Source organism: Diceros bicornis, chromosome 5 (assembly GCF_020826845.1).
Source record: "Diceros bicornis minor isolate mBicDic1 chromosome 5, mDicBic1.mat.cur, whole genome shotgun sequence".
In the NCBI taxonomy this organism is placed as follows: Eukaryota; Metazoa; Chordata; class Mammalia; order Perissodactyla; family Rhinocerotidae; genus Diceros; species Diceros bicornis.
The window spans coordinates 96,155,054-96,182,614 of NC_080744.1; the positions used below are offsets into that span (position 1 = coordinate 96,155,054).

General features: G+C 36.8%; 1 protein-coding gene across 1 annotated transcript in view; it reads left to right on the forward strand.

Moving 5' to 3' along the window:
• Positions 1-27,561, forward strand: part of LOC131406510 (endophilin-A3) — a 536,830-nt gene that overhangs the window by 273,297 nt on the left and 235,972 nt on the right. Inside the window, exon 11 of the mRNA XM_058542566.1 lies at positions 1,444-1,571. Within this exon, the coding sequence (XP_058398549.1) occupies positions 1,444-1,571 (128 nt within the window). The remainder of the gene's footprint in view (positions 1-1,443; positions 1,572-27,561) is intronic.

Consider the following 27,561-nt stretch of genomic DNA (forward strand, 5'->3'; position numbering starts at 1 on the left):
TATATATATATATATATTTTTTTTTCTGGTGAGGAAGATTAGCCCCGAGCTAACATCCATTGCCAATCCTCCTCTTTTTTGCTGAGGAAGACTGGCCCTGGGCTAACATCTGTGCCCATCTTCCTCTACTTTATATGTGGGATGCCTGCCACAGCATGGCTTGATAAGCAGTGCATAGGTCTGTGCCTGGGATCCGAACCTGCCAACCCCGGGCCACAGAAGTGGAGCGCGCAAACTTAACCACTGTGCCCCCAGGCCAGCCCCGCTATAGTTTCAGTATTTTAATATAAATTTCTAGTATATCTGGAATTCATTTTGGTGTATTTTGTGAAGAAGTTATCTATTTTTTTTTTTTAATCATTCATCACATTGACTTGTGGTCCCATACTATATCCTTCTACTTGGGTCCATTTCTGGACTCTTCTTTTTAAAAATTTCATAGATCTGACTGCTATCGCTATGCCAATTCTATACTCTTTTAATTGAGGCAATTTCCTTCTCATTTCCCTTCTTGTACAGGTGTTTTTTTTTTTTTTGGCTCATGTAGACATTTACTCTACCAGATGAACTTTAGAATAATTTGTTAGGTTCCAAAAAGATTCCTTTTGGGATTTTGATTGGAGTTGCTATAAATTTATAGATTAATTTGGAGAGAATAACATTTTTACAGTATTGAGTCTACTCATTTAGGACTATGGTATATTTCTTCATTGATTCAAGTTACTTTAGGCCCCTTAGTAAAGTTTGGTAACTTTATTTAAGTAATACACATCATTTTTTAAAAATCTAAATCTACGTCTATTTATATATTTTCAACTTGTAACTCCCCCTCTTCTCTTTTCTCTGGTATATCCTGGCATAAGTCAATGGCGGCAAGTCCAGAAGACAAATTAAACCAAACTATATTCATAATTGACCTTTCCCTATTTTCTTGGACCCCTAAAGCTTTACTTACTTTGTTTTCTTGGGATGGAGCCTCTCTCATGAGGTTCCCCAAATCCTCGTGCAAAAAGATTTCCTTGGAATTAGCACCGATATGTCTGACAGACAGGCAAGTCGGAATTTCGGGGGTGAGAACTTAGGTACAAGCTGGGACCCTGCTATGTAAGTTATAAAAACATAATAATCATAATCATAGTAAAAAATTATTGATATTTAGACAATTTATTTCAATTGCAGAATGATAAAATTTCCAATTTAAAATTGAGCTTAGAAGCCATCTGTCCAAAACATTCTTAAGGTGGAAAGCTACTCATATGCCACTAGTTTCCACATAAACCTATCTTGTATGGTCTTTTTTAATGTAGCCATTCCAAAGCAAAGCATTTTAAAGCAACTCTGGTCTCTGTGAACAGCTTAGGATAAGACTCTGGAAAAAGTGGGGAAGATTTAGGAGAGTTCTACCACATTTTCTATAATTTATTGTGTTTTTTCACATTCTAGACCTCAAGAAACACTCGTTCAGATGAAGAGAAAGATGGCAACTGGGACGCTTGGGGGGACTGGAGTGACTGCTCCCGGACTTGCGGAGGAGGAGCATCATATTCTCTGCGGAGATGTTTGACTGGGAGGTAAGTGGTGGCTTTGCTTGCTCTTCTCTGTGGGATGGGGTGGGGGAGGGGGCAGCTTGCCTTCTTGCCTTGGAACGTACTATGATGGTGGTGTAACATCTGCTATGTCTAAATGTTGGTCAACGTCAAGTTACCATATTTAAATAATAATGGTCCCATTTTCATGAGTGTGGCCATACTCTATCCATATGAGGCTCCCAACTCATAGAAGCCAGGAATAATAGACACTTTGGGCTTTGAGGGAGGGAAGGCCTGGCATGTTAAGTCACTGGCCCAAAGTTGTCAACACTTGGGGTAGGAGGTTACGTCGTCTGGGTTCTGCCCTTGAGTTGTTACCATTTTAATTCATGTCTTGTTCACTTTCTCTGAGCAACCCATTGATTAAGAAGGTAATGCAAGTTCTGTTTTCACATCTTAGATATATTTATATTAAATATTTGTTAAAATGTAAGATCAGCTTCTTAAAAAAAACATAAATTTGTAATAAGCCCACATTTATAATTGCTTTTGAGACAATTTGAGGTAATTCTTCACAGGGCCGTTTAAATTCTAGCCAAGGATTTTACCTCAGCTCTCAGGAAAGACAGAGCCCCAGGTTGAGGGAACCTGATTTGCTGCTCCTGGACAAAAGAAGACTCCAGGATCATGGCAGCCATTTTCAGATTTGGGATGTTGTCAGGTGAATGAGTAAATTGACTTTCCCTGAATAGCGTTAGGATGTAGAACAGAAACGCAGGGAGAACATTTTTTGGCTCAAGTTTGGATTTCATCGAGGTTACTGTTTTATGATATATTAAATAGTGACCAAGTACCTCCTACTGTTCTTGAGTGCAGAGCAGGGCAGATGAGAGACTGTAGACGTGGCCTTTGGGAAGGAGGACTCTTGGTCCACTCCAGGAAGGCATGGGAAGGCTGCTGGAGACACTGTTGGTTGGTATCATTACCCCAGGGTGAGTTCTGACTCAGAGCACTGAACTCTAAGTAAATGGTTGCAGAACTGAATCCAGGGATTAGTCTTGTAAAGACAAAGTGGTATACCTTCTACCCCTATGCTATTACCTTGGCGAGGAAATAAAGGCCCTGTTACTCTAGGTGTGTCAAGCAGCATGGAAGAATGGTAGGATATTGTGTTGTACTGGGATATATTTATTCTGGTGAGACCTGCAATAGAAGGGCCACACTCTTGTGGGCGAGGGGCAGGGAGGGGCTTCTTATGTAAGGGATGTAAGGGATAAGTTCTTTCCCACTGCTGGTAAGTCACTTGATGGAGTCTCCAGCATGGAAACTGGAGTCGAGAAGGTTAGGCTTTTGCACCTCTCTGTGGCCTCCAAATCTGAGTCTAAATAATTTGCAATTAATGGTAAGGTTTGGGTGGGAAAGGAGTGGGATTTACTTGTGTTTGTCTTTTTTTTAATAGTATATACTTGCATTTGTTAAAAAGAATTAGAGGAATATATGAAGGACCATGAATGACCACTTTTATCCTATTTTCCTGCAACCCAAATGCTTACATATTTATTATTTAATTACTTTTTAAGATTTCTTTGATTTTACCTGGAATATAATTTTGCCGAGTGATCTACCTCAATGTGTGAGTGAATTTGCATCTCCTCTTTCCTAACTGGGGTCAGCTGCTAATGAAAAGGCTTCGGGTAAGGAAGGGCAGATGATCAGCTTCTTCTGTCTTTCCTCTACCCATTCAGAAAGGGAGATTTGGGCAAGAGGAGAGGAAGAGGTAGAGGAAAGTTCTGCCTTGACTTTAGTGAGCAGGTGTTGGTGCTCTCTGGTTTGGCAAGTGTTTACAGCGGGGTCCTTCTATTATGAGCACTTGGATGGATTTTTCTGAGACACTATCTCCCCTTCTCCCTCCAATCCCTTGGGATCTCTTGCCTGCAATTCCCTTGAGTTGTGCTATTCATAAGCCTATGTCTTAGTAATTCTGTTCTTTCCTCAGCTCTGGGACAGCTAGGTATACTTTCAGCCTCTCCCTGTTTATGTCTGCTCCCTCCTCAGTGGCCGTCTGGGTTGGTTCCTAAGACAACCCCATTCTGGCTCTCTTGCATGTGGTCCACATCTCATTCACTGGAAACCCTCATGTGAACTTTGCTAAACAAACCCTTGAAGTTCCAGGAGTTAATGCAGCAACACCTACTCTGCTTACACAGGTCACTGCAGCTGATCACTTAGCCCTTAAATTTCTCAGGTGTGGATTAGACACCAACCAACTGCAGGAGATACATATTGAACTCTCCAAGTGGTGTCCCTAAAATTTCTTCCTCTTGATTTGGTGTTAGCAGATTGAAGCCCTCAACCCTTCTCTTTCTTGGTGGGGCAGAATGCGAGTTGGATCATAGCATAGATTTCTCAAAGAAATCTTCAGAAGTCCTTCCACTATCTAAGTCTCCAGCTTGACTTTTTTTTTTTTCCTGAGGAAGATTGGCCCTGAGCTAACATCTGTTGTCAATCTTCCTCTTTTTTTTTCTTTTTTCTCTCCAAAGCCCCCAGTAGATAGTTGCATATCCTGGTTGTAGGTCCTTTTAGTTACTCTATGTGGGACGCCACCTCAGCATGTCTTGATGAGTGGTGAGTAGGTTCACACCCAGGATCCGAACTGGCGAACCCTGGGCAGCCGAAAGGGAACACGTGAACCCAACTGCTGTGCCACCAGGCTGGCCCCTCCAGACCTTTTTTATACCTTGGTGTGTGTAAAGAGTTTAACAACTGTGAATTAAACTAACACAGAGCCTGCTCTCATGGTTCTTATGGTCTAGGGGGACATACAGTAAACAAGTATGTAATCAAATTACATATAATTAAAAATTGTGTCAAGGGGATAGATAACCCCTATCTAGGGAAGTCCTCTGTGCTAAGGGTCTGTGCTGAGCCCTGACTGCTGAGGGGAAGTCAGTTATGTGAAAGGGGAGGGTTATGGGACATGAAATTCAGATAGTGGGAGCAGCGTGTGTAAAGGTGTTGGAGCAGGAAATGAAAAGAGGCTTTTATGTCTGGAAAACAATAGACAAGGGAGAAAGCAGAATGGGCCAATGTTGAAGAGGGTAGAAAGGCAGGCCAGGGTAAAGAATCTGCTTCTCAGACTTTTGAATTTCAAATACTAGTAAAGTTTCAAATAAAACTGTATTTGGAACTGACATAGGTTGTCAATTTTTTATTTGGTCAAATAAGGACAAAAATAAAAACAAACCAACAAAACTCAACAATGGGCTACCATCACAGACTTTTCAAAAAAGAATTACAATCAGAATCTTTTCATTTTAACATCAAAAAGTAGGGCATAATCTTAGATTAAAAGACCTGCCTTTAAATTGAATTCATTTAGCTTTATGAAAATCCACTGTTTTGTCCTTATTTGTCTCACTTCACTTTGGACCAATAAAAACTATGACAGATATTAACTGTCCAATGATGGGAAATTGGGAACCAGAAATTGAGAAGTAAAATGTAGTAAGGGACCTAAAACTTGAGGTTCCAAGATCTCTGAAGGAAGTGATGTGCAGAAAAGTGACTTTGTCTGAGCCGTATGTTTCCTCCAGGCGTTCACCAGTTCTTAAGCAGTAAGAGGCGGAGAAGCCAAACAGACAGCATCTGCCACGAGGCGGAGAAGCTGGCAGGTCTGTTGGCAGTCTCACGGTCCCGGGACATAAAAACCGGGATTCAAAGCCCTGCTAAACACTTCAGGTGCCCAGCGGGTGTCCCTGAAGCGCTCTACCCTAGGAGAAAGGGAAAATCAGTCCTAAATAGACCGCATAATACTAAGACTGAAACCCAGTCTCGAATTAGCTCAACCCAAATTTGAATAATAAGATCTGTTGCTATTCCAACTGTCTCCAAGAAGTTTTTGAAAAAAGCTGGTGTTGTGAAAAAGACCCTGGAGGAAGATGACATCAACCAGAGGTCATACAAGTTTTGATAGATCATGTACGTAATTCGGTAAAACATTACCAGTCTTGCCATGAGACAAGGTCGAGAGGAAAAAAACAGGCAATAGAAACAGGTACTGTAGTTATTAGAGCTGTGTGTTAAAAAACAAATGAACAAAAAAACAAACAAAACAAAATCCCCATAATAAATATGTTTACAAAAATAGATCACAAAATACAGGATTTCACCAGAGAACTGGAATCCATAAAATAGAATGAAATGGAAATTTGAGAACAGAAACATATGCTATCTAAAATTATAAACTAAATAGATGGCCTTAGTAGCAGATTAGAAACAGCAAAAGAGAGTGTAGGTTTGTAGAAATATCCAGGCTAAATTATGGAGGGGGAAAAACACAGAAAATAGAAAAGGAATCTATGGAACAAGGTGAAAAGGTCTAAAACATGTGTAATTGGGGTCCTAAAGGGAAAAGAGAGCTGGAGAGTAGGGTAGAAGCACTATTTGAAGAGATAGTAACCAAGAATTTTCCAAAATTTTCAGAAGTTATAAAGATATTAAGCCACAAATTCAAGAAACTCTACAAAACTCAAACATAATAAATTGCATAAACACATCACAGTAAAATCTTAAAAGGAGCCAGAGGGAAAAGACACATTACCTTCAAAGGAGCAAAAATGAGGTCAACTGCTCACTTCTCATTAGAAGATAATGAAATTACCTGTTTAACATCTTGACAGAAAATAACTATTATATTTTTTTTATTTTTATTTTTTTAATTTTTTGTTTATTGTAGTAACATTGGTTTATAACATTGTATAAATTTCAGGTGTACATCATTATACTTCTATTTCTGCATAGATTACATCATGTTCACCACCCAAATACTAATTACAACCCATCACCACATGCATGTGCCAAATTATCCCTTTCACCCTCCTCCCTCCCCTCTTCCCCTCTGGTAACCACCAATCCAATCTCTGTCTCTATGTGTTTGTTTATTGTTGTTATTATCTACCACTTAATGAAGGAAATCATACGGTATTTGACCTTCTCCCTCTGACTTATTTCACTTTGCATGATACCCTCAATGTCCATCCATGTTGTCACAAATGGCTGGATTTCATCGTTCCTTATGGCCGAGTAGTATTCCATTGTGTGTATATACCACATCTTCTTTATCTATTTTGTATGTTGATTTTGTATCCTGCAACTTTACCATATTCGTTTATTACTTCTAAAAGTTTTCTGGTGGATTCTTTAGGGTTTTCTATATGTAAAATCATGTCATCTGCAAATAGTGACAGTTTCACTTCTTCCTTTCCAGTTTGGATCCCTTTTATTTCTTTCTCTTGCCTGATTGCTCTGGCTAGGACTTCCAGTACTATGTTAAATAGGAGTGGTGATAGTGGGCATCCTTGTCTGGTTCCTGTTCTTAGAGGGATGGGTTTCAGTTTTTCACCATTGAGGATAGTATTAGCTGTGGATTTCTCATATATGGCCTTTATTACGTTGAGGTACTTTCCTTCTATACCCATTTTATTCAGAGTTTTTTTTTTTTTTTAATTTTTAAAATTTATTTATTTTTCCCCCCAAAGCCCCAGCAGATAGTTGTAGCTCATAGCTGCACATCCTTCTAGTTGCTGTATGTGGGACACGGCCTCAGCATGGCCGGAGAAGCGGTGCGTCGGTGCGTGCCCGGGATTGAACCCGGGCTGCCAGCAGCAGATCGTGTGCACCTAACCGCTAAGCCACGGGGCCGGCCCTCAGAGGTTTTATCATAAATGGATGCTGTATCTTGTCAAATGCTTTCTCTGCATCTATTGAGATGATCATGTGATTTTTATTCTTCATTTTATTAATGTGGTGTATTACGTTGATTGATTTGCGAATGTTGAACCATCCCTGCATAGCTGGAATAAATCCCACTTGATCATGGTGTATAATCTTTTTAACGTATTGCTGTATGCGATTTGCTAGTATTTTGTTGAGGATTTTTGCATTGATGTTCATCAGTGATATTGGCCTGTAATTTTCTTTTTTTGTGTTGTCCTTGTCTGGTTTTGGTATCAGGGTAATGTTGGCTTCGTAGAATGAGTTAGGGAGCTTCCCCCACTCCTTAATTTTTTGGAAGAGTTTGAGAAGGATAGGTATTAAGTCTTCTTTGAATGTTTGGTAGAATTCAGCAGGGAAGCCGTGTGGTCCTGGACTTTTATTTTTGGGGAGGTTTTTGATTACTGTTTCGATCTCCTTACTGGTGATTGGTCTCTTCAAATTCTCTATTTCTTCTTGATCCAGTTTTGGAAGGTTGTATGGTTCTAAGAATTTATCCATTTCTTCCAGATTGTCGAATTGGTTGGCATATAGCTTTTCATAGTATTCTCTTATAATCTTTTGTATCTCTGAGGTGTCTGTTGTAACTTCTCCTCTTTCATTTCTGATTTTACTTATTTGTGCCTTCTCTCTTTTTTTCTTGGTGAGTCTAGCTAAAGGTTTGTCAATTTTGTTTATCTTTTCAAAGAACCAGCTCTTGGTTTTATTAATTTTTTTCTATTATTTTTTTAGTCTCTATTTCATTTATTTCTGCTCTGATTTTTATTATTTCCCTTCTTCTACTGATTTTGGGCTTGGTTTGTTCTTCTTTTCCCAGTTCCTTTAGGTGCATTGTTAGATTGTTTATTTGAGATTTTTCTTGTTTGTTGAGATAGGCCTGTATTGCTATAAACTTCCCTCTCAGAACCGCTTTCGCTGTATCCCATAAATTCTGAAATGTCGTATTTTCATTTTCATTTGTCTCCAGGTATTTTTTGATTTATTCTTTGATTTCTTCGTTGACCCAGTCGTTGTTCAGTAGCATTTTGTTTAATCTCCACGTATTTGTGGCTTTTCTGATTTTCTTCCTATAGTTGATTTCCAGTTTCATCCCGTTGTGGTCAGAAAAGATGCTTGGTATTATTTCAATCTTCTTAAATTGATGGAGACTTGTTTTGTGGCCTAATATGTGATCAATCCTGGAGAATGTTCCATGTGCATTTGAAAAGAACGTGTATTCTTCGGTTTTTGGATGGAACGCTCTGTATATATCTACTAGGTCCATCTGTTCTAGTGTGTCATTTAAGGCCAATGTTTCCTTATTTGTTTATTTTTTTGTGAGGAGATCAGCCCTGTGCTAACATCTGCCAATCCTCCTGTTTTTTTGCTGAGGAAGACTGGCCCTGGGCTAACATCCGTGCCCATCTTCCTCCACTTTATATGGGACGCCGCCACAGCATAGCTTGACCAAGCAGTGCGTCGGTGCGCGCCCGGGATCCGAACCGGCGAACCCCGGGCCGCTGCAGCGGAGCGCGCACACTTAACGGCTTGTGCCACTGGGCCAGCTCCCCCAATGTTTCCTTATTGATCTTCTGTTTGGATGATCTATCCATTGGTGTAAGTGGAGTGTTAAAGTCCCCTACTATTATTGTGTTACTGTCTATTTCTGTTTTTATGTCTGTTAATAATTGCTTTTTATATTTAGGTGCACCTACATTGGGTGTGTAGATATTTACAAGTGTTATTTCCTCTTGTGGACTGTTCCCTTGATCATTATGTAATGCCCTTCTTTGTCTCTTTTTACAGTTTTTGTTTTAAAGTCTGTTTTGTCTGATATGAGTACTGCTACCCCAGCTTTCTTTTTATTGCCATTTGCGTGGAGTATCTTTTTCCATCCCTTCACTTTCAGTTTGTGAGTGTCTTTAGGTCTGAAGTGTGTCTCTTGTATGCAGCCTATATATGGGTCTTGTTGTTTTATCCAATCAGCCACCCTATGCCTTTTAATTGGAGCAGAAAATAACTATTATAATAGAATTCTCTACTTAGCAAAAATATCCTTCGAATGTGAAGGTGAAATAAATATATTTTCAGACAAACAAAAACTGAGAGAATTCTTTACTATCTGGCTTGTGTTAAAAGAAGTGCCAAAGGGAGTTCCTTAGGTAGAAGGAAAATGATCCCATACAGAGGACAGAAATGCAGGAAGAAATGAAGAGCAATTGAGGACATAAATACAAATGAATATTAACTGTTTAAAGCAATAATAGTAATGTTTTGTGGGGGTTTAAATATATGTAGAATTTAAAAAAACAGGGAAACCACAACATAAAATTTGGGAAGGGATTAAATGGAGTTAAAGTGTTCTAATGTCTTTGAATTGCCCAGAAAATTGTAAAAGTAACTAATTTACATTTGACTTTTCAAAGTCAAGGATGCATGTTGCAGCTTCTAGGGTTACCATTAAAAGCATGTAAAAGAATTATGTACCTAACCAACTATCATAGAGAGAAATAGAATAATGATAAAATATTTGATTGGTTCCAAAGAACTCAAGAAAGGAGAGAAAAAAGAACATAGAGCAAGTGTGACAAATAGAAAACAACTGGTAAGATGGTAAATTTGAACCCCCCAATATATCAGTTTTTACATTAGATGTAAATGGACTAAGTACTCCAGTTAAAAGATAAAGGTCGTTAGACTGTAAAACAAAAATTAGGTACTGTTCACTAGAGACAAACCTTAGATATAAGGTCACCAAAACACTGAAAACAAAAGCATACAAAAAAGCTATAATGTGTGACACTAATTAAAAGAAAATTCTTCAAGCTATACTAATATCAGACAAAGTGAAAACTAAGGAAAGAAATATTATCAGAAATAAAGAGGGATCGTGAAAATACAATATATCAAAACTTGGAGGATGTACCTAAATCCATCCTCATAGGGAATTTTATAGCCCCACATGCACATATTAGAAAAGAATTGGCTGAAAGCAATCAATGGTCTAAGCTTCCATTTAAGAAATAAGAGCATATTTAGAAAATCTGCATGTATGTATATATGTATACATATGTATATGTATGTATGTGTGTGTGTGTATCTCCAAGTCCCTATACTCCAAGTATCAGGGAGCTGGATTAGAGTCAGAGTTTGATCAAATCCCTTGTTGATTCAGTTCTGACTCTCCGTGGGAAAAATGCCCTTCTTCTGTCTGGGTAAGAATCACTGCTTTAGATCTATTGCAGCTTTGTGTCAGTACGGAGAGTGAACAGGAAGCCACAGTTGAAGGCATTTGTGGGAAGGAACATTGCCTTTCTGCTAATGAATTTCTTTTTCTGTGATTTTTGTGGCTTTTCTTTATTTGGAGATAGTACTGCAGAGACCCACACTTCACTTAACCCTCCAGAGTACCCCAGTCCATTTAGGCACTGAGTGTTTCATAGGGGCCCCCATCCAGTGGAATCTTACCTGCCTCTACATTTTTGTCTTCTACTAGCCACCCCTATGCCATTGATTGCCGGGAATTCTGGCTGCATCATCTGTCACTTCGATTTAGTGTGTATTGGGGGGGGTCTCCTGTGGATCTCTGCCACAGAATTCAAAAGCAGTCTTCTTTTTTGTGTACAGTGAATAGTATATTTATGCATTCTCCTTTAATTCAGTCTTGCTTACACTATACATTGACGTTTCTGGCTTGTATATAGCCTCTATGAGTTTACAGATGTGAGGTAGGGATGTTAACTTATTAATGTACTCTGTTGGTCATTTCAGTAGGCATTTGTAAGGAGAAGGAGTTGAATATATGTGCTCAGATTACCATCTCTATTTAAAATCTTTCTTTCATGTTTTTTCCTGAAATTTTGCCTCTGGTAATTTGGAAATTATACACACACACACACACACACACACACACACACACACACACATCCTGTTTTTATTTTACTGATAATTGAATTTAAGGTGTTTGAAAACCATGTTTTAATAATTACTTTATAACTATCAATGCCAATAACCAAATAGTTTCTTTTGATTTCTCTCTATGTAAGCTGATAAATATTTTATGCTTTTCTTCTTCATTCCACTTCCTGGGTTTCATTAGTATAATATGGGATTTTATACTCAATTTATTGGCATTGTTTTTCCCCTTTATATCTTTTCTTTCATAATCATATTTCAAACCATGTTGAAGCTTAATTGTGTATGTGTGCATCCATTATTTCAGTGCTCATTGTCAATCTTTTCAGTTCTTCATTTTGAATCATCACTTTGTTGGCAGGGATATGTTTTGAGCTGTGCTTCTGGAATTTTAGTGCACATATGAATCACCTAGGGATCTTGTTAAAATATAAACTTTGATTCAGTAGGTCTGGAGTGGGGCCCAGGAGCTTTCATTTCTAACAAATTCCCAGGTGACATCAATGCTGCTTGTCCATGGACCACACTTCAAGCAGCAAGCCTTTATAGCCTTTTTAATTTCAGGAAAAAGTTGTCGGTCTTATACTTTATGAGTCCTCATATATCTGAAAACGTCTTTCTCTTGCCTTCACACATAAACAGTGAATGGCTTATTTAGGTATAAAATTCCTGAGACACAGCTTTTCCCTCTCAAGACTCAGAAGTTCTTTTTCCATAAAGTTTGGTATACAGTGTTGCTCATAGACCTGTTGGGCCAGCTTGACTTTTGTTCTTCTTTTGTAGATAACCTGTTAGTTCTCTCTGGCTACCTATAGAAGTCTTTATTTTTTCCTCAAGTCAAGAGTTTTACAAGGTTGTGTCTAGCTGTCAGTCTGTTTTTATTTATTTTTCCTTGGCACATGGTGGCCACCTTTGTCATACAGATTTAGATTCTTTTTTATTGTAGGAGAAATTTTCTTCTCTTATATCATTCACTGTTGGTTCTTGCCCATTTGTTCTGGCCTCTTCTTCATGAATGCCAGTTATTTCTGTCTCTCTTCCACTTTGACTATGTTCTCTCTAATCACTTTCATCTCTTTTTATTTTCCTGTGTATTTGAGAGTGATTTTCAAGATCCTTCCCACTTGAATTTTTTTTTTCTGATGTGTTAACTTCTAATGAAGTTTTAAAATGCTGCTATGGCATATTTGTTACCTTATATTCTTTCCTTCCCATTAAACCTGGCCCTTTTTGTGTCTATTGTTGTAATCATCTGCATCTTATCATGTATACTTTTGTTTCTTTTTTTAGTGTGATATCAGGCTGATTCTTACTTATTCTTCAAGGTCATCCTCGTTTAGCAAGCCTGTCTTGACACATTGGTCTAACTTTGACGATCCTCTTTTGTGCTTCATATTGTTGGCAAAATAGGACTCCTTTTAGGGAAGGGACAATGACTGCCACTCCAAGGTCTAACAGTATCTAACATGTGATTGGGACCCAAATAATGTGAATTGAAAGAGTAAATAAGTGAATTCATACTATCACCTCACATGTTTTGTCAATGCTCTTCCTTCTGCCTAAAGCATCCTTTTCTCCTTTTTCTGGTTGACGCATAGGTGGCCTTGAAAACTCCTTCGAATCCCCATTTCTTCCTGTATGCATTTGTTGGCAGTTCCTACCCTTTACTCGGTTACATGCAACTCTTCTGTGTTTCCTTAGGATCTTGTGAATACTTTTATCAGAGTTCTATTTCATTGTGTTGTTTTATGTTTCTATTTCCACAATTGAAACAAAATTTTAGGTGGCGTAGATGGTGTCTTTTATCTCTTTATCCTGTGTCCAACATTATTACTGACATATAGTGGAAATTTAGTAAATTTTATTCCATAAATAAGTACATAAATGCATTAATAAATTCCAGGGTTGATTAAAAAAAAAAAAGCCTGCTTGACTATAGTATGGGTCTGTGGGATAGGTAAGGAATATTGAAAACTATGTTGGAGAATACGGACTTATTACAATGAGATTTTTAAAAAGATTTTACTTTATTTTATTTATTTATTTTTTTTCCATATAGGTACATATATATAGTTTAGAGAGCCAAAAAGCTCAATTAGGCTTGAGGTGAAAAACAACAATCTCCTGATCCCCTTCCTCCCATTTTCTCATTCTCCAGGGGCAACTACTATTAACTCTTTTCTTTGATTATTTTTATATTTATTCTAAATTTCTAAATAACACGCTAAATTGCAACTTCATGGTTGTTCAGTTGTAGGCCTTATCTCTTAGATTCATACTTTGGAACAAGAGGATTTGGCAGTCTTTCACACCTCTTGTTCCCTTAGTGCCTGTGCTCGTGCGTGCACACCTGCTCTCTCCCTCTTTCCCCTCCAGTCCCTCGTTCAGGGTTATATGTGACTTTGTCTAGACCAATACTCATGTTTAAATTGTTATGTCTGTGTCTCTATACTATGCACAGCTGAGTCATGTGATATACTGTAATTATTTTTCCTTTCCTGAGTATTTTTTCTGTTCTCTAGAGTCAATGATTGCCTTGTCTTTTGTTTGCTTCTTTTTTTAGTTTTCTACGTTTATTGCTAATTCAGAAAAATTAGTCATTCTAATTTTCACTCACTCTTCTAATTTTCATTCTCGTTCATCTTCTTTTAGACTTCTTTCCTGGAGAATTCGTAATGGCCTTATGCTGAATCAGTTGCTCTCTAGCTAGGAACTCAGGAGGCGTCCTGGAACCTCATCTTACTGTCGTCCTGGATCCGTCACTGACCTCTCTCCTGCGTTAGTGCTCCTGTTTCCTCATCACCTCTCTTCCTTTTTCTTAATTACCTTCTCGTTTTTATGGAGTACATTGTTCAGGAACTTCCTGGATATCTGAAAATGTCTTTATTTTACCCTCAAACTTGAATGATGGCTTTCCAGGTATAGAGTTATATAGAAATTATTTTCCCTCAGAAACTTGAAGGCATTGCTCCCTCATCTTCTAATAATAAATGGTGTGTTAAGAAATCTGAAGGCATTCTGCTTTCCTACTCTTTTTTTCTCCTCTCTGGAAGCATTTAGAAGCATTTGTCTGCTCCAGGTGTTCTGATATTTCATAATGCTATGTCTTGGCGTTGGTCTATTTTCATCCATTGTGTTGGACACAGATTGGACCCTTTCACTATGAATATTTATTCCTTTTGGTCTCAAATTATTTCTTTGATGATTTTTTCTCTTCATTTTTCTCTGTTCTCTTTTGTTAAAACTCCTATTATTCAGGTATTAGACTTCCTATTTTCCTCTCTTTGTCCATTTGCCCTACTTTCTGGGAGATTTACCTAACTTATTTTCCAGCTCTCTTACTAGGTATTTTATATCTCTTTCTTTCTCTCTCTATTTTTTTCTGAGGCTTTTTTTTTTGTTCCTTAAATTTATTTTTAAATAGCATTCTATCCCTGATTCCCAGGTGCAGTCCCTGATTCCCAGGTGCAGTATCTTCTCTTTTGTCTATGAGGATATGAATAGACTTTTGGGGGGAAGTTTTCTTCTTCTTGCGTAGTCTCAGTTCCTTCCAAATTACTGGCTTCTGGTTTTTGTTTGTTTGTTTGTTTGTTTTTGTCACTACATTTCATGTTAGAGCCTTTTCTAAGATTTCTGGTGATCCTTATTTGCTTGTTCATATTTAAGGAAAGGACTTGTGAGCTTAATTGTGGGGAGAAGTGGCTGATCTATCTCATTGCTTGATGATGTCTTTAGGTGTTTTATTTTGGGCTGCTCTGATTTCTCAGACAAGGGCCTTCTGATTTCAATATTCTAGAAACTGAGTGGGGCGGAAAGCTGGGGTCTCAGCATTAAGTACATTCATTATTATTCAATCCTTTTTTTCAATATGGTACCTTTGCCCTTAATTGTACCCAGTTATCTCTTAGTCCAGCAACTTTCTGTTTTACCCTCTTTAGACAATAACACACAGAGTTTTGCCAAAGTAAGGAAGGGGATCTTGGAGTCTAACTGCTTCTTAAGCAGACTTTCAACCAGTTTATCCCACTTTCAGAAGTATCTGATGTGCCACTTCTGGAGCCTTTTGTGAGTTCTGTAGAGCAAATTGAGTTACTTCTAGGAATTCCTTACAGCTGTCTTAGGACTTACCTTTCTTTGGTCTACGAAGTCCAAAGATATCCTTAGTACTAAGTAGATAGGTAGTTCCATAACTATGATGGAAATTGAAATTGTAATAAAAAAAACCTTTTTACCCCCAATCTCCAGGCCCAGATTGTTTCACTGGAAAATTTTACCAAGCTTTTAAAAAAGAATTTATACCAATTCCACACAATCTCTTTCAGAAAATAGAAGAAGGAACACTTCCCAATTCATTTTATGAATCTAGTATTACTCTCATACCAAAAACAGTCAAAGACTAATCCCCAAACTACAGACATATATCCCCACATGGATATAGATAGAAAAATTATCAATAAAATACTATGAAATAGTATTCAAAAATGTATGAAAAGAATTATACACCATGACCAAGTGGGGTTGATTTCAGGGATGTAAGGCTGGTTCAGTATTTGAAAGTCAATCAATGTAATTTAGCCAGTTAATAAACCAAGGAAGAAAAAATTCACAGGATCATATCAATTGATGTAGAAAAAGCATTTCACAAAGTCAACACCGATCATGATAAGGAACTCTCAGAAAAACAGGAATAGAGGGGAAATCCTCAATTTGATAAAGAATATCTAAAAAGCTATAGCTACCATTATATGTTATACTTAATGATGAAAGACTGAAAGCTTTTCCCCTAAGAACAGGCAAAGGGGAAACTTTTGTTCAACCTAGTGCAATAAGACAAGAAAATAAAATAAAAGATATACAGATCAAAAAGAAGAAATGAAACTGACCTTACTGCAGATTACATTTTTGTCTCTGTAGAAAATCTCAAGAATCTACAAAATAACTCCTAGAACTAAAAAATGAATTTGCCAAGGTCACAGGATGTAAAATAAACATAGAAAAATCTATTTTATCTCTCTGAATAGCAATGAATGCATAGACACTAAAATTAAAAATACAATACCATTGAGACCAGCCCCATGGCATAGTGGTTAAGTTCAGCATGCCCCACTTTGGCAGCCAAGGTGCACAGGTTTGGATCCCCGGTGTGGACCTACACCACTCATCAGCCACGCTGTGGCAGTGACCCATATACAAAATAGGGGAAGATTGGCAACAGATGTTAGCTCAGGGTGAATCTTCCTCAGGAGAAAAAAAAAATACAATACCATTTACATTCACTCAAAAAGATTAAATACTTAGCTGTAAACCTAACAGAACATATGCAAGACTTGTATGCTGAATACTGTAAAATGCTGATGAAAGAAATCATAGATCTAAATAAATGGAGAGACTGTGTTCATGGATTGAAAGAGTTAAAGTAGTAAAGATAGCAGTTCTCCCAAATTGATTTACAGGTTTAACCCATTTTCACTCAAAATTCCAGCTTTTTTTTTGTAGATATAAACAAAATTATTCTAAAATTTATATGGAAAGGCATAATCCCTAAAATAGCTAAAACAATTTTGAAAAAAAAACCCGAAACGATAGAGTAGGAGGAATCAGTCTACCTGATAGCAAGACTTATTATATAGCTACAGTAATCAAAACCATGGTGTTGGAAGAGGGATAAGCACATAGATCAATGGGAGAGAATATTTGCAAACATGTATCTGACAGAGGCCTAGTATCTATATTAAGAACTCTTAAAAATCAACAATTAAAAAAAACAAACAATCCAATTAGAAAATGAATGAAAGATATTTCACCAAAGAGGATACACAGACGGCAAATAAGCACAAGGAAAGATGCTTAACATCACTAGCTATTAGGGAAATGCAAATTAAAACCACAATGAGATATCATTACACACTATCAGAATAGCTAAAAAAAAAATAATAGTGACAACACAAAATGCTGGCAAGGATGCAGAGAAACTGGATCACTCATACATTGGTGGTGGGAATGTAAAATAGTACAGCCACTCTGGAAAACTGTTAAGCAGTTTCTTAAAAAAATAAACCTGCAACTACCATACAACCCAGTAGTTGTACTCCTGGGCACTTATCCCAGAGAAATGAAGACTTGAGTCCACATGAAAACTTGTACATGAATGTTCATAGCAGCTTTACTCATAATATCTGAATGGTAGAAACAACCCAGATGCCCTTCAGGGGTGAAGAGTTAAAAAAAACTATACTACATCCATACTGTGTAATGAATACTACACAGCAGTAAAAAAAAAAAAAGAACCACTGATACATGCAATGACCTGGACGAATCTCCAGGGAATTATGCTGAGGTAAAAAAAGCCATTATCCAAAGGCTACATACTATATGAATCCATTTATATAATATTCTTGGAATGACAAAAATTATAGAAATGGAAAACAGATTAGTAATTGACAGGTATTGAGGAGGTGAGGGTGGGAGGGGCGAAGGTACAACTATAAAACGCAACTTGAAGGATCCTGTGGTGATAGAAATGTTCTATATTTTGACTGTATTAATATCAGTATCCTGATTGTGTTATTGTACTATAGTTTTACAAGATGCTACCATTGGGGGAAACAGGCTTAAGAGTACATGGGATCTCTTTTCATTATTTCTTACAAGTGCATGTGATTTACAGTTATTTTAGAATAAAAGAGTTAATTTAATTTAAAAAATACCTAGAAATGCCAGGTAAAATAGGACATTTTTTTTTTTTTGTGAGGAAGATTAGCCCTGAGCTAACATCCGTTGCCAATCCTCCTCTCTTTGCTGAGGAAGATTGGCCCTGGGCTAACATCTGTGTCCATCTTCCTCTACTTTATATGAGATGCCACCACAGCATGGCTTGACGAGCGGTGTGTCAGTCCACGCCCAGGATCCGAACCTGCAAATCCCAGGCTGCGGAAGCGGAGCGCACGAACTTAACTGCTACGCCACCAGGCTGGGCCCAGGACATAAATCTTTTTAAAAACAAAGCTGAATAAAGAGATATTCCATGTTCATGGATGGAAAGACTCCATATTGTCAAGATCAGTTGTTCCCAACTTGATTTATAGATTCAATGCAATCGCAATCAAAATCCCAGTAAGTTATTTTGTGGATATTGAAAAACTGATTCTAAAGTTTATACAGAGAGGGAAAAGATCCAGAACAGCCAATACAATATTGAAGGAGAAGAATAAAGTTGGAAGATTGACACTACCTGACTTCAAGACTTACTAAATAAAAAGCTACAGTAATCAAGACAGTGTGGTACTGGTGAAAGAATAGACAAATAGATTAATGGAACAGATAGAGAGACTGGAAATAGACCTCCATAAATACAGTCAACTGATCTTTGACAAAGGAGGAAAGGCAATACAATGAAGCAAAGATAGTTTTTTCAAGAAATGGTGCTGGAACAACTGGATATCCATGTGCAAGAAAAATGAATCTAGACAGAGACCTTACATCCTTCACAAAAAGTAACTCAAAATAGATCACAGGCCTAAGTGTAAAACACAAAACTACAAAACTTCTAAAAGATAACATAGGAGAAAACCTAGATGACCTTGGGTATGGCAATGACTTTTTAAGTACAACACCAACACAGGCACAATCCATGAAAGAAATAATTGATAAGCTGGACTTCATTAAAATTAAAAGCTTCTGCTCTGCAAAAAACAATGTCAAGAGAATGAGAAGACAAGCCACAGACTGAGAGAAAATAAATTCAAAAGACACACCTGGTAAAGGACTGTTATCTAAAATATAAAAAAACTCTTAAAGCTCAACAATAAGAAAACAACTCAATTAAAAAATGAGGTAAAGGGGTCGGCCCGGTGGTGCAAGCAGTTAAGTGCGCGCGCTCCGCTGTGGTGGCCCGGGGTTCGCCGGTTCCGATCCCGCGCACGCACCAACGCACCACTTGCCAAGCCATGCTGTGGCGGCGTCCCGTATAAAGTGGAGGAAGATGGGCACGGATGTTAGCCCAGGGCCAATCTTCCTCAGCAAAAAAAAAAAAAAAGGAAGATTGGCTCAGGGCTGATCCTCCTCACACACAAAAAAAACAAAAAACAAACCAAACAAAAAAATGGGGTAAAGACCTTAACAGACACCTTGCCAAAGAAGATATATAGATGGCAAATAAGCAAATGAAAAGATGCTCCACATCATATGCCATCGGGGAAATGTAAATTAAAACAACAATGAACTACCACCACACCCCTATTAGCATGACCAAAATCTGGAACACTGGCAGCACCAAATGCTGATGAGGATGTGAAACAACGGGAACTCATACATTGTTGATGGGAATGCAAAATGGTACAGTCACTATGGAAGACAGTTTGGCAGTTTCTTAGAAAACTAAACATACTTTATCATATGATCCAGCATTTGTGCTCCTTGGTATGTATCCAAAGGAGTCAAAAACTTATGTCCACCCAAAAACCTGCACATGGATGTTTATAGCAGCTTCATTCATAATTGCCAAACCTTGGAAGCAATCAAGATGTGCTTCATTAGGTGAATCGATAAAGAAACTGTGGTACATCCAGACAATGAAATATTATTTAGTGCTAAAATAAAAAGAGCTATCAAGCCATGAAAAGATATGGAGGAATCTTAAATGCATATTACTACATGAAAGAAGTCAATTTGAAAGGCCAAACGCTGTATGATTCCAACTATATGACATTCTGGGAAAGTAAAACCCAGAGTTTACTGGAGACAGTAAAAAGATCAATGAAAGGGGTGCATAGGTAGAGCACAGAGGATTTTTAAAGCATCGAAAATACTCTGTATGATACCATAATTATGAATACATGTCATTATACATTTATCCAAACCCATGGAATGTACAATACCATGAGTGAACCCTAATGTAAACAGTGGACTTTGGGTGATTATGATGTATCAATGTAGGTTCATCACTTGTAACAAATGTACTGTTTGGTGGGGTATGTTGATAATGGGGGAAGCCATGCATATGTAGGGTCAGGGGATATATGGGAAATCTCTGTATTTTCCCTTCAGTTATGCAGTGAACCTAAAACTACTCTGAAAAAGTAAAGTCTTAATTAAAAAAAAAAAAAAGTAAAGCTGAACCTACAAGAAATTAAAAGGAAACCACAGAACCAAAAAACAAAGAGGAAACTGAAGGCCAGCCCAGTAAGTGCATAACTGATTCTGTGCCTACTCCAGGGATGGAGATGGGATTTTCTGGTCTCTAGAACTCACGCTGTTGAGTTTTAATTCCTTCATAATCACAAGATATCAAGTCTTGAGTGTATGTGAGGCACAGCATAGGAACTCCAACTCTGATATAAAGGCAGAACCATTAAAGTCCATATATGTACTGAACAGATGGACTAGAGAAGGAAAGTCATATGCCAGCATAGGAAATTTAAATATCTTAATCTCAACACTGAATGGAAAAAAATTTCCACTTTGGAGCAATGGACCTGTTCTGCCAAGAGTTTGAGGTGCGTGTATATTGATCTATATATATTGTATATATTGAGTTGAATGTATATATCCTATGTGGTTGTGGAAGCTTTGAGGTAAGAAATTAATATGAAAAGAGGTCTTGTAACCTATGATAGCCCTGAGGTTACTGGTAGTAGTAAAAGATATAGAGAGATGGGTCACCAAGCCAGGCTGTATAGGGATTCTTAATCCCATCAATACAGCCCTGCTTATAATAAACTCGCAATCCTAAAATACGTAATGCACAAGGAAATATTTGCCATGAGTAAGCACCAGCAGGCACAGCATTGAAGATTTAAGGGAGAAAAGTCATACAGTTATCTAAATCGATGCAAAAATGCATTTGATAAAATGAACACTTTTTCATAGTTGGAAAGAAAAATCTCAGCAATCTAGGAATAGAAGTGTACACTCTTAATCTACAGTAGATATCATCCTTCGTAGTAAAATGTTACTGTGTTTTCTTTAACATTAGGTATGCGTTAAGAATGCCTGCTATCATTGTTTATGTTCACAATTGTACTTGAGGTCATAGTCAGTGTAATAAGGCAAGAAAAAAATACAAAATATAAAGATTAGATAGGAAAAAGCAAAACTCTCATTATTCGGAGCTGACCTGATTGTCTAGATAGAATATCCAAGAGTATCTACACCTAAAATAATAGGACTAACAAAAGAGTTCGTTAAGATTATTGGAAACAAAATTAATGCACAAATAACTATATTCTTATACAGTAGCAAAAATTAATGAGAAAGCACAATTTCAAAAAGATACTATTTATACTGCTAACAAAATATAAGGTACCTTGTAATAAACTCAATAAAATATGTATAAGACCTTTATGAAATATTTAAAAGCTCGCCTAAGTAAATGGAGAGAGATGTTCATAAATAGGAAGTCTCAATATCATAAAAATGCCAATTTCCCCTAAATTAATCTTTAAGCGTAATTCCAATTCTAAGAATCATATGGAAGTGCAAAGATAATGAAAACAATTTGGAGAAGAACAAAGTGGGAGACTTGCCCAGACACTAATTTTTTTAAAATTTAGCTACGGTAGTAGCATAAGCACAAACAGACCAGGAGAGCAATATGGAGAGCCCAGAAGTGGAAATATGCATATGTTGGGGTTTGATGTATATTGAAGGTGGCATTAAAATTTTGTGGAGAAAGGGTGGATATTCAATACATGGGGCTCAGATATGATTATTGATATCCAAAGGAAAAATATTAGAAAATGCCAATCTGTATGAAGAATACATTCCAGGTGGATTAAAGTCTACTCATGAAAAGCAAAACTTGAAAATATTTAGAAGAAAATATAGGAGAATGTCTTTATGATTTCTGGGTAGTGAATTAGTCTTTAACTAAGATACAAAGAATATAAGTTACAAAGGAAAATATTGATACATTCAAACACACTAAACAAACACTTTTGTATCATAAAATATACTATAAACCAAAACAAAAGATGAGAATGGGAGACTCTTGACAATGAATATAGCCAATAAAGGATTAGTATCTGAAATATATAAATAACTTTTACATGCCAATAAAACAAAAGCAAAAAAAAAGCTAGTAGAAAATGGGCAAAGGAAATTCACAGAAGGGGAACCTTCATAGTCAAAAACAAATGAAAATATTAACCTCACTAACAGAAAATGCACAAAAATACAAAGTGAGATATTTCGTATTCTTCAGATTGGGAAGAATTTCAAAGTTTTAAAATGTCAAATATTGACTTAGATGTGTGAAATAAAGAACCTTCCTGTGTGACTAGTACGAGGGAAAATTGGTTTTCCCACTTTAGAAGGTAATTTGCCAATATTTGGTGATAGTGGAGCTGTAAATACCCACCACAGAGCAGTGCCTCTCAGGTATATATCCCGGAGAAATGTGTGCAGATGTGCCTAACGTGAGAGTGTGAGATTTCTCATTGCAGAACCGACCTAAATCTTCATAAACTTATAGGAAAATTGATCAATAAAAAATAAAAGGAATCAATAAATAAATTGTGGTATATTAATAAATTGGATTACTCTATAGCCATAAAAATAAATGAATTAGAGTTGCATCTATCAACATGGATAGTCTCAAAACATAGTGTTGAGACAAAAGAATCAGGCTATGGAGGGTTGTGCACACTGTGATGCCATGTACTTAGTTACCTCTGAGGAGGGAGGAGGGGAGTAGGATTGAGGCTGTTTAGCAGGGAGCTTCCACCATATTTGTAATGATATGTTTCTTAAAAATAAATCCAAAGAAAACGTTTAAGAATTGATGAAGCTTTCTAGTGTGTCCGTGAGTTTGTATCATTCTCCTTACTTTTTGGTGGACTTAAAACATTGCATAATAAAATAATTGTTGGAACACAAAAACAATTCTATCCTAAATATTGCTACTATATTTTGAGTCTCTGTTCCTGAAGTAGTACTCACTTAACTTTTTCATTTTTTTAGGACTTATGTAGTGTTTTTTAGTCTATGTATGTACAAATCTTAACGTATATTCTGAAATTTGCTTTTAGGCCTGAGATTCTCCAAATTTGCTCGCTCCCTGAGCTGATCTAATTTGAACAAATATCTGAGGCTAGAAAAGATCCTAAACCAAATATTAAAAAAATAAATGAGAGAATAGTATGTTCTGTGGTATTTACAGTAAGGTAAGTGTATGGCGATATATGTCCTTTTTCCAGCTTGGGTCCTGGCATGGGGCCAAGCTTGTGGTACTCCCACGCATTCCATGTCTCTGATAAGAAACAGGGACAGTAACATCATTTCTCTGCATAAAAATTAGATTAATTCAAAAGAAGGGCAGCAGCTTTGTTAATAATTTATTCATTCCTGCTCCCCACCTTTTTGGCAGCCCCACACCTATATACCCACTCCCATATTAAGAACTTTCACTGTAATTTTGGAAGCACTCTGAGATTATTATGAAGGAAACTTACTTCCCTTGGAAAGTTTATCAGGTCTCTATCCTTGAACAGCTTTAGAAACTTATTAAATCTTCATAAATATTGAGCTCTTGTGGTCGATTTTTCTTGGAAGAAGAATATGGAGGTAGTTATACGTAAAACCAAATAAAAAGCTATCCCAAAGCTTTAGAAAGCATTTCAGTGCCTTCTCATTTTATCAGAGTGCTCCTTTAAATTCACGATCTAGGGAAAGGGATGAATGTAGCTATTTTGCGCATTTATTTCTTTGTAGATAAAGTTATTGCAGACTTTGATTACATTTAAATACACAGTCAGTTCTTTTGCACTGCAAACCATACGCCCGCCAGAATGTCTCTTTCTCCTGCAGAAATTTGTAACTTAATATTCTAATCGAGTGCCAACCGTGGGAGACACAGGTTTAAGTTAACTATTTTAAAAAATTAATATATTTTTATTCTTCGAAACACATGCTTCTCAGTTTTTAAGACACTAGTATTTGAGTCAATATATCATCAAATGAATGTAATAAATTATAGTGCTATAAACTCCAGGGAAATTTTATTAATGTTTCTAACGTATCCTCATGTGGAATCAACATATGTTTTTTATATATTCAAAAATTTATGGCTTCAAAAATCTTCAGTTTCAGGGTGTTATGAGTGTTGTAATGGATAGAAAATACATAATTGTGAAATGGTGTTCTTGAATTTTCATATACTCCTGATAACCATTAGCTCTTGCATGTGATAATTAGAATGAAATTATAGACTTGGAAGTAATATTTCTGCAGTTCTGTTGCTTTGAGCCAAAGGAATTATTTCCAGAATAAGCTGGCAGGTTCCTGCTTGGGGAATTAGGACTCCAGTGTCCTTAACTTTAAAATAACTTGCATTTCATTTTATGCCTGTTTCATAAAGTGGTCATTCATTTTCATATTAAATTGTAACCAAAGCATGCGATATCAATAGAGGCCAGTCAGTGGGCTTCGTGTGTGTTAGGTTGGACAAAATGAAGTAGAATGATAAAAATGTTGGCCAGAGGGTTGGGTTAAAAAAAGCTCTTCCTACTGACTTGTTAAGGGAAGTGAGAGAGAATCTCCCTGCATCTTTATATCCTCATCCTAGTACATAGTAGGTTCACCATAAGAGGTAGTTGGAGAAGGAATAAGTCCCAAATGGTATTTTATATTTTGAGAATTCGTGAAATAAAATGCTCTCTTTTCCATATTGCTTTGCTGCAGCTGTAGTGGGATTTGAAATGGAGATATACTTATATTTTAGGTTTGGATTTTGCAAGCTCAACATAAAGATGCAAGTTAGTGCCTCCTGGATACTGGGCTTACAATTAGGACACAGCAGATGGCAGTGGGGTGTAGACCATGACTATGTGGTCTACACAGCAGGCGTGAGTCACAACCATAAGCTCCCTTCAACTGATATGTTTTTTCCTTTTAGTTTTAAATTTCTTTTTATAAAAGTAGTTTTATTTCTCATTTAAATAGCTAAAATGAAACAATTACTAAAAATGCATCTGAAAAATTATTCCTGAAGTTCTAATACACTTTTAAAGAAAATGTCATTCTTTGTAAGTTTCAACAGTTTTTGCATTCCAGGATTTAGATCAATTCAAATACTTTCTTAAACTATGTCTCTGTAATTTGCCTGTCCACTTGAAATTGAATCAAAGCTTTTTAAGGTTATAACTCAGAATGATACAAAAAGCTTTTGGTTATCACTTCCCTAATCTGTTAGCTGCTTTCCTCAATGGGGGCTTTTCTAAAATAAGCAGAGTATTTTAAGTTACCCTTTCACTTTTTCTGTAATTTCTTTTCTTCTTTTATCCACACGTAGAAAGCATAATGAAATAAGTCACATAAGTAAATGACTTAGCCATAGCTATTGTTTCCCAGGAGGATGGAGTCATTTCTCTCTGGTTTTCCCGTGAGCCTCCCAGTTTGGTGCTTCTTGAATCCTTAAAATTTGGTGTAACCTCATCGAGAGTTTAATATTAAATTTTGAAGTTGTGCACCTATGACAAGTGACAGAGATGGAAACACACAATGTTACAAAATACTAAGACTGGGTCAACCTATTGCAATAATCTGGGAAGATGTTCTAATCCACAAGTCAAGGGAATTATATTAAAAAGGGCAACTAATTGGATACCTTGTCTGTTTTCAAGTACAGAAATTTAACTGTCATTTAGGTAACACTTTTGGAGGCAGCTATAATGCTGTTCTGTTCCAAAACTTCTTTCTCTCATATGCCTTCTAAATCCCATTAGGGATTGCACCTCCCAGAAAACAGATGTGAGGAGACTAGGGGTACATGCTGCAGTTGGAATAGAGAGTGAGGTTAGGATGGTATGAGATGTCGATGGAGAAGGGTGAGTTCGAGAAGGATCACAAAGAAAGAAAAAGTTAAAAGCAGTATCAAAAAGTTTATCAGAAATAAAATACACAATAATCACTACAGAAAAAGAAAATCAGTCATGTGGAGGAACATCCGTAGGAGATTTCTTGGAAGCGTAAGAGAAGGTCAAAGAAATGAGATGTATATAAGAGAACATCATAGATAGATCAATAAGGAAATAAGAGGAGCAGAGAGAGAGAACTCTAACTTAAGAATTACAGGCATTCTTGGAACAAGAGCGGTAATCAAAATCATAATCTGAGAATAGTCTGCAGCACTGCAAATAAAGACCTTGAGCACTCCAATCAAAAGGGCTCACCATTTTCAGTCAAAATTGATAAAAATAAACACACAACTAGATATATTTTGACTGCAATTTTTACTTCAAATGCCAACAAAACAAAACAATTGTAAGCTTCCAGACATGTACAAAAGAATAAAAATCAGACTTCTCCTCTGCAAGTCTAAATGTCAAAGGTCAGTGAAGAGTGTCTACAGTTTTGAGGAAGATCATGAAAAAAGTAATATATCTTGCTGCATTGCCTTTCCTGTGTGACATACAAAGGTTTAATAATATGCCGTCCATATACCCTTCTTAGAAAAACAACCAATCACATACTACTTAGCCAACCAAGAGTTAAAAACTCGTACATGGAAAAGTCATATTATAAATGGACTGGCATTTGTTATTCACTTCTAGATATGTATTCTAAATATGAACAAAAATGAAAATATAAAGATGTTTAGCAAAGCATTATTATATTTTATAAAAATAAGCAGACTCACTATTCCCATTTCTTAGTTTTTATCCAAAAGAAATGAAAAGTTACACTCAGACAAAACCCGTATGTGAATGTTTACAGCAGTTTTGTTCATAGTTGCTAGAAACTGGAAACAGCCCAAATATCTAGCTGGTGAATGGATAAACAAACTGTTGTACATACATATAATGGAATATTACTCAGCAATTAAAAAGGAGAAAACTGATACATGCAACAACATGGATGGATTTCAGATGTATTATGTTAAGTGAAAGAGTCAGTCTCAAAAAGCTACATGCTGTATGATTCCATTTATATGACATTATGGAAAAGGCAAAATTAATGGGACAGAATACAAATCAGTGGTTGCCTGTGGCTGAGAGTGGGGAGAAGTTGACTACAAGGGGGCAACATGGGGGCATTTATGCAGTGATGGAACTGTTCTACATATTGATTATGGTAGTGCTTACACAACTGTATGGGTTTGTTAAAACTCATCAAATTATACACTCCAAAAAAGTGAATTTTACTGTATGTAAATTTTAAAAGTAGGGAAAAAGAAGAGGCAGCATAAATAACCACAAAAGGTAATGTCTGGGGGCCGGCCCAGTGGTGTAGTGGTTAAGCTTGCACACTCTGCTTCAGCGGCCCAGGGTTCGCAGGTTTGGATCCCAGGTGCAGACCTACGCACCACTTGTCAAGCCATGCTGTGGCAGTGTCCCATATAAAGTAGAGGAAGATGGGCATAGATGTTAGC